The sequence below is a fragment of the Harmonia axyridis genome, chromosome 4 (genome assembly GCF_914767665.1).
Source record: "Harmonia axyridis chromosome 4, icHarAxyr1.1, whole genome shotgun sequence".
In the NCBI taxonomy this organism is placed as follows: Eukaryota; Metazoa; Arthropoda; class Insecta; order Coleoptera; family Coccinellidae; genus Harmonia; species Harmonia axyridis.
The window spans coordinates 30,527,343-30,536,003 of record NC_059504.1 but is presented as its reverse complement, the minus strand read 5'-3'; the positions used below and the strand labels follow the sequence as shown (position 1 = coordinate 30,536,003).

The window sequence follows — 8,661 nt, the reverse complement described above, 5'->3', positions numbered from 1 at the left end:
TGATGATGTTGATGAAGTCTTCCTTAGGTATTGTGGTGTGGCTACTGATTGATTCCCATCTGTGTTGAATTGCAGACAGAGCTAATTCTAATGAAATATTGGTAAAGAGGGATACTACATACTACAACTACAGAAAGGATATAGAGAACATTAGCAACATTTATTCATATCTGATACATTCAAACCAACTTAGTGAGAGTGAGTTGTTGATCTCAAGTTCTATGTTCTCCAATGTCAGTTGAAGATCTATGATGTTCTATGAACCCGACCTAACCCCTTTCGTTTTTTACGCAGTTGTCAGATGGATGAAGAAAGAATTTCAAAAATAAGTTTTCAAGAGAATAAGGAAGTGTGTGATATAAAAAAGAGACGTTATTGTATTAAAGACTATTTTGTGTTCAAGTTAATTAATAATTTTTCCTCCAAATCTGTATAAGATTCAGTGCAACTTAAGATCTGGTAACTCTTCGCATTTCGGTGCGTTTTAACATGTTGTCTTTTCTGCAATGTTTGTTATATTTGTATGTTGTTTGTTTTATAGAAGTCCTGAAGAAGATCCCAACCAAGGATCGAAACGTCGACTGATGAAATAAAGAAGTTAGTAACAATTGAAGTTTTCCAACACCCCTTAAACCATTGTTTATTAATTACTTTAGGAAATTATCACATTTTGTATATATATATATATATATATATATATATATATAATAATAATTTGCTTACGAATTATATATATATATATATATATATATATTTTTTTTTTTTTTTTTGATTTCACACTTTAGTGGTACTTCTTACAGGGCTTCCCGGGTATTTCTACCAAGAGAAGGTCTGCTCCTCAGTGTGGATAGATGACCTGTCTGATAATATTCACAGTGCCAAGCAAAACGGCTTTTTGCATCCATGTAATGGTATTATTTTGCATTTCTAGATCTTTGATATGCTGGACAGTTTTCTTTAGTACTAGTCCATTGACACTGATTATAAGTGGGATTATTTCCACCCTTCTCAACTTCCACATGTCTCTCATCTGCCTTGACAGTGGTTCGTACTTCCTTATCTTCTCTGCATAGGTTTTCATCATATTTTGATCTTGCGGAACGGCAAAGTCGATAATTACTGCCGTTCTATTCTTTTTGTCCCATACCACCATGTCCGGTCTATTGTGCTCCGTTCCTATGTCGGTAAGCATCGTGAGGTCCCAGTATATCTTCGTTTCATTATTTTCCATCACTGCTGCTGGGACGTACAAGTGGTGGGGTGTGAAATGCTGTATGAGGTTCTTATTCAGGCACAGAAGTTGATGTACCACCTTCCCCATGTTATCGTGTCGCGACAGATATTTTGTGCTGGCTATAACTGAGCATCCCGATACTAGATGTTGTGTGGTTTCCTCAGCATTATTGCACAGCCGACATTTCGTGCTTTCTATCTGTTTTTTCATGATATGCTTGCTGTAATTTCGGGTTGGCACTACTTGGTCTTGAATGGCAAAGATTGTTCCTTCTGTCTGTGGGAAGAGGTAACCCTGGGTCAGGTAGATATTGGAAGCAGCCACATCCACCTCTCCCATATGCAGACTTGCATAGAACCTACCGTGCAATTGCTTAGTTTGCCAACTCTGTCTAAGCATTTCTGCTGAGTTTTCTCTGTCCTCTCCGTCTTCGTGTGCCATACTTTCCTGTGCTGTGACCCATTGATGGATTGGTAAGTAAGTATTTTTGAAATATTTTTTGATGTTAACTATTTCTTTTTTACAGGTATCTTCTAAGGAACTGAGGCCTCGGCCACCCTCCTTCCTAGGTAAGTAAATTCTCTCAATGGCCGAGTTAGGATGCAGCAGGCCGAACTGTGTCATTGTAGTTCTAATTTTTCTATCAATTAGTTGTAGATCCGTTCTCGACCATGTGAGTGCTCCCACAGTGTATGTGAATGACGGAATCGCCCAGATGTTGATGGCCATTATTTTATTTTTTGACGACAGTTGTGATTTCAGTATAAGCTTAACCCTTCTAAGTAGTTCTGTTTTAGCATGTTCTTTATTTTCCTGTTGTCGTATTTCAAATGTTTGTTGTATGCCCAAATACTTATATTTTTCTTCCGTACTTAGAGTATTTATTTCTTTTCCATCTCTCAGCCTCACGTTTTCCTCTTCCACAATTTTTCCTCTCTTAACTATAATCGCCGCGCACTTTTCTAATCCCAGTGTCATGCCTATGTCCACGCTGAAGTTTCTAACCAGCTCCAATAATCCCTCCAGTTGTGCTCGTCCCCTTGCATAGAGTTCCAAGTCATCCATATAGAAAAGGTGAGTAATTTTCTTTTCCGTATCGACATTGTATCCGTATGCCGATCTATTCAGCATTTTGCTCAGTATATTGAGCGCCAAGCAAAACCATGGTGGGCTCAGGCCATCTCCCTGAAAGATGCCTCTTCTGATTTTTATTTCTGGGGTCTCGTAACTATCTGTCCCTTGGCTGACTGTTAAGGATGTCCTCCATGTGGTCATGAGGAACTTGAGCATGTTTATTACTTTACGGTCTACTTTGTATATTTTCAGTACTTCGATCAGCCATGAGTGTGGGACAGAGTCAAAGGCTTTCTGGTAATCAATCCAGGCCAGGGCTATGTTCTTGTTCTTCTTTTTTGCCTGTCTAGTGATTTCTCTGTCTATCACCAGGAGTTCCTTGCTTCTGCGACTTTTATTTTTGCACCCGTTTTGCTCCCAGGCTATCACATTGTTGCTCTTGAGGTGTGTGTTGATTTTGTGGGCAAGCGTGGATGTAATAATTTTATAGGCAGATGAAAGACAGGTGATTGGCCTATAATTTTCGGGTTGTGCCAGATCTCCCTTTTTTGGTACCATAAACGTTTTCCCTTTGGTAAAATATCGGGGTATGAATTCTGGATTTTCTAAGGCATCTTCCATTAGTCGCGCTAACACACTATGAGTCGATGTCAGAGCCTTCCACCAGTAACCATGAATCCCATCCACTCCTGGGGAAGCCCAGTTCTTTATTCTTTTAGTTGTTTCTCTGATATCTTCCTCATTCACCTCCACTCTTGGCATCTCTCGCAATTTCTCTTGTGCTTCCTTTTCTACTTTAATCCAGGAAGAGTTCTTGTTGTGTGTATCTTCAACCGACCATATGGACGTCCAGTGCTCCAGCATTTTGTTTGGGTTTGAGGGTTTCTCTTTCTGTATATCGTTTTGGTGGTCTAAATTCCTAAAGAATATTCTCTGGTTGTTAGCGAATTGGTTATTTTGTTGATATCTCTGGGTCCTCTTATGATACCGTCCTAGGCGATTTCCTAAAGCAGCTATTTTATGTTTCAGTTTCTCATGGTGTATACGCAGCTTTGTTTTGAATTGTGCTTCTCTTTCCTTCAGCTTTATTCTGTTTGTGTACTCTCTTAGCTTTTTCCGAACTTTATTACTCACTTTGTCGTTGTTTATGTATTGGTGTATTATACCTATTTCCTTTCGTAACGTTGATATTCGTCTTTCTAGTCGCTCCTCCCAAGGCGGTTTTTGAGGTTGCTTTTTCTGGTCTTGTTCTATTGGGTTTGTTGAAAGGATTAGGTTCGTCGTGATCGCCGCACAATAGACTTTATGACACAAGTCCTCAAATTCTGTTGTGTCTTTGATGGTTTCTTTTATGGTCGTGTCAATCGCTTTGATAGTATTTTTAGCTTCCGTATCAAGTTGCGTTCTTTGGATTCTCGGTCTTATCTCCAGTGGCACGCCTTTCCATTTCATGCTTATCTTTTCTTACACTTCCAGGATCTGATGGATGGATTGATTCTGTAGTCGTTGTGGTTGTTGTTGTGCTGGTATTTCCTGTACTTCCGTATTCAGTTCTGAGCGCGATGTATTTATTGTTTCTCGTATACTCCTTCTTATGTGTTTCATCCTGTAAGTTGGAGACTGTGTTACTGATTCAGCACGGATGGTGTTAAGCTCGTCGGGGGATAGGAGTTTTCTAGTCTTTATATTCCTCACTTGTGTCACCAGATGCTTCCCATCAAATGGCTTATCTGGGTGTTGTTCAGACCATTTTTCTGCCAATTTTGCTGCATACCTTTGGGTTTTAGTTTCACCTTCCGTCACCTGGAAATAGGCGTTGATAAGACACAGATTCATCTCTCTGGTCCAACGCTGCCTTCCCCTTCTCTCTCTCTATATATATATATATATATATATATATATATATATATATATATATATACATTTATTTTTTTTCACCGCGTCATCCGTGGGTACGAAACCATGGACGCCGGACCGTGGTCAAGGCGTGCACAGACGCTATGGGCCTTGGAGAAATTTCCTGACAATTCTCGTTGTGCTCAAGATGATTTGTTTCTGTGAGCTAGATATCACATGCTGATCTAGGCAGCGTCTCCGAGTGTTCTCAGGTAAGTGCCTCTCTATCAGCCCATTCACCGAGATTATCAGCGGTAGTACACTTACACTTTTCAGTTTGTGTATTTCACGGAGTTGGAAGGCCAGTTCAGAGTATTTGCTGATTTTCTCCGAGTACGCTTTTGCCAAGTTGTCATCCGCTGGTACAGTAAAATCCAGCAGCAAACATGTTTCCTTTTCCCTGTCGAAGATGGCAACATCCGGTCTGTTATGTGCCACTCCTCTGTCGGTCACAAGCGTGGCGTCCCAATACATTTTATAGCGCTGATTCTCCAGGAGGGTTTTTGGTAATTAGACATATTGTTCGACCTCATCCTGAAGTAATCCTAGTTTCAGGGCTATCTGCTGGTGGTATATCTTCCCCATGGCATTATGCCTGTCAAGATATTCCCTGGGGGCGAGAATAGGGCAAGAGGAGGTTACGGGTTGAATAGACTCCGCACCCTGGGCACACTTCCGACACCTATCCGATGGAATAGCTTGCTTGGCGATGTGCTCATGTACATTCTGGTAGGCATCACCGTCCCTCTGTTTCCGGAAAAAGATATCCCGCACGCAGGTAAGTAAGCGATTCGGATCTTTCTACATATTTACTTTGCAGGTGGGTTGGATATCTGCCGTGTAAGGCCTTGCCGTTCCACTTCTGGATGCGTTTCTCTGCAGAGGGTTGGGGAAGCTGGTATCCCGGTTCAGCAAGCCTCAGAGCAGACACTCCATCATCAGCTTCACATATTGCTTTAAAGAGAGGTGAGTTGTTCTTAAGAAAGTGTTGTCTCAGGTCACTGACATTTTTTGCGTGAGCTTCCTCCAAGCTCATCAGTCCTCTCCCTCTTTGGTGCCGTGGGAGGTACGGCCTAATAGTTGAGGAGTGGGGGTGGTGAACTCCATATTTAGTTAGCATTGATCTGACATCCCGATCCAGTGCTCGGAGCTCAGTTGTTGACCAATTGAGTACACCAAATGAATAGGTCATGCTTGGGATGGCCCAGATGTTGATGGCCGTGAATAGGGACTTTGAGTTGAGTTTTGCCTTGAGGAGCATTGCAATTCTGGAGAGGAGCTTCTCTCTGAAGGATTGTTTCATTTCGCGAGTTTTTATTTCCAAGGCCTGGTTGATTCCCAGGTATTTGTAAGGGACTTCTTTGCTCAGAGTCGGTATTGTGACACTGTTGTTAAGTATATATATATATATATATATAAGTATATATATATATATATATATATATATATATAATTATGTTTTTCGTTGAGAAAACCACGTTTTTAAAAACGAATTTATTTACAAGGAAATATGGAAATGAACAATAGGATGAATCTAAGATGATTCAAAAGCTGACTATCTATCTGACTGACTATCTGACTGACTGACTGACAATAACATATTGTCTCCTATTTATAACATTATATTTTCTTATCTTAATTGACGCCACGTGTCGAACCACCTGCATTATGCTGGTGTAAGCAGAATGCAGCACATTGATATGTGAATCTAAATGAACAATACAATATTACGTCAATTGATCAGAACGGGATGGAATCCTGTAATTCCTCCCCACCTAAGTTAAAGTTATCACCTTTAATAGGTGTGACTTTGGCAAGTCTATTATTTTTCAAATATTTAAAAATAAGAAAAAATATCAAAATCAATATTATTATAAACATAATTATAAAAATTAATGAATATCCTGGTTGGATGTGCCATTCTTCTAGGTCTTCCAACTGGATGTCAGGGATGTCTTCTTTCTTGAAGTTCGAACTGGGCTGGTTCTTCATTGGATGAGCCATCTTGGGCAGGACAATGTATTTTTCTTCCATAATCGTAGAAATGGGAAAAATTTCCTTTTGTGTGTTTCCTACAACACATCTTGAACGAAGAATTGCCATTGGGGGTATGAAATAATGTTTTGTTTGCTGTGGGCATTTCTCTTGGACTTTTTCATTTTTGATTGAGAGGATATTTCCATCTTCTAGAAGTTTCAAGTTAGCTTGTGGGACTAATACAATTCTTGAACAATTTTCTTTGTGATTTTTCAACAAATTTCTGATGCATTCTGGAGGCTTGGATAGTAGATCTTGATTGCATAGGAAGTCTTCTTCAACTGGGTGACATTGACTCGTACTCCATAGTAATTCTTCTCCTTGTGAGAGCATGTAGGAGTCGGTTAAGGAAAGGGATTCATTATTTTGGGAAAGAAAGTAAAACTTGTATAATTCGTATCCCTTTTCATAAATGGTTGGAATAGATATAAGAAATAGTAAAATTTTATTTTTGAAAATTACCTTAGTATGGCATAATTGATAATAGTCTTTTATATGATGTAAGGGAATGATACTTGAATTTTTGATTACTTCTGAAAACTTTGAATAGGGTAAAATGGATTCATGCAACAAATGTAACCTAGCAAAACTCATTGCAGTTTGAATTTCATCCAAAGTATTTTTAATGTCTTCAAAAGTCTTAAGATGCATTTGCTGAACTTCTTCGAGTGCTGGTACAATTTTTAATAATTCAAGATTATCATGCATTTTCTGAAATTTATCAATATATTTGTTTTTCAAGTCATTAACTACAGTAGCGATCTTTTTTTGATTCCTTATGAGGGTTTCCTCATTTTTCTTTATACTATTGAAATAATTTCTGTATAGTTCTTCATCGTCAGAATCTAAGGTTCCAAAGAGTATTTTTGAGATTTTGCCTCCTAAATTAATCAATCCTCTCTTAGTCCGTATTTTGTCATTAACTATTTCTTCGAACGATTCAATATTTATTTTATTAGACTCTTGCAAATATCTATAGTTTGCAGTCTGCGAAAAACCTAATGGTTCCTTCTTAAATTTATCTATTTCTTTCTGATATGCCAAAATTACATTTTCTATTTTATTTAAATCAATATGATAAATTAGTTGTAAATTCTTTTTTGTTATGTAAGCTTTTCCTAATTGAATCGGCAAAACATTATTTTCAATTGGAATAATTTCTAGTGAATTAATTATCTTCGTTACTTTTATCATTAAAATCATAATTATCAATGTAAATGAATGGTGATCCATGTTAAATCTGAAAATAAAATTTGAAAGTTACTTCTTTCGTTGCTTTATAATTTTCTTATGATAAATATGTTTATTCTTATTATCTTGTATACGATGTGAATCAATTTCTTTCGCATCTATCTTTTTGAATGCAGGATCAAGTTTTCTTGTAATTGGAGCTTTAATATAAGTTGGGTTTTTATTAAGAGAGTGATCTTCTTTCGCACGTCTCTTATAATTCGTTTTTTCTAAACGGATTAAGTGTTTATCTCGCTGTTTTTCTATTTGATTTGTGATGTCATTCAAATTTTCAATATAATTTTCTACATAATTTTGAACTTGTTCATTATGCGTACGTTCAATGGGTAATGAGTAATTTAAGTCTGCCTTAATAATTTGCATGGGAGTCATTTCTAAACTTGAGTGATTCGAATTATTATAACTTAATAAAGCTTGAGCTAATTTACTTTGAAAAGTCAAATTTTTATTTCCAATTGTTCTCAATTGTTCAATGAGAGTAGAATGAAATCTTTCAACTAATGCGTTTGAATTTGGGTTATAATTCGTGATATAATGTATTTCGATTTTATGGACTTTGCAAAAATCTTGTATTACATTATTTTTAAATTCGATCCCATTATCACAAGTAATTTTGTTAGGGATTCCATAATGACTAAAATAAATTAATAATTTGTCCATAATTTCTGATCCTGTCTTTTGTAACAAAGGATAGCATTGTCCAAATCTGGAAAAAGAATCTATCACGCTCAAACAATTTGTTTGATTAAATTTAATCGTGTCACAGTAGACATGAGTAAAAGGTTTGGTACCGACGGGATTTGGTTTAAATTGAAGTTGAACTGGAGTTCTTTCATATTTAGATTTTTGACAAATTTCACATGTATTTATATAATTCTGAATATCTTTATTCATATTCGGCCAATAATACTTTCTTTTCAAACTTAGTAAATTTTCGCGTAATCCACGATGTGAAGTTTTGGTTTCATGGAATTGTTTCATTCTAAGGAGTTGTTCCTCCTTGTCTTCGACATCTTCTACTAATGTTCTCGATATTTTCAAATCAAGGCTCTTATAATCGAATTTCTCTTGCAAAATTCGTATAGGAGGTTTTTCTAATTCTAATGACTTGAAGTATATTGTATAAGGACTTTTTGGACGTAGATATTCTCGAATGAATCTACATAAAT

General features: G+C 37.0%; 1 protein-coding gene and 1 long non-coding RNA gene across 2 annotated transcripts; one reads left to right on the top strand and one right to left on the bottom strand.

Annotated features, from left to right (window-relative positions):
• The first annotated feature begins 843 nt into the window (after positions 1–843).
• LOC123678398 lies at positions 844–2,205 on the top strand. Its single transcript, XR_006747241.1, has 3 exons — positions 844–1,707; positions 1,761–1,803; positions 1,886–2,205. It is a non-coding gene; the product is annotated as an uncharacterized LOC123678398 (long non-coding RNA).
• A 29-nt stretch (positions 2,206–2,234) lies between these two features.
• LOC123678669 lies at positions 2,235–3,760 on the bottom strand. The gene is made up of 2 exons (XM_045615806.1): positions 2,336–3,760; positions 2,235–2,273 (listed from the first exon to the last, which is right to left on the bottom strand). Exons 1-2 carry the CDS (start codon positions 3,758–3,760, stop codon positions 2,235–2,237), a joined length of 1,464 nt encoding a protein of 487 aa, XP_045471762.1.
• Between the last annotated feature and the right edge of the window lie 4,901 nt (positions 3,761–8,661).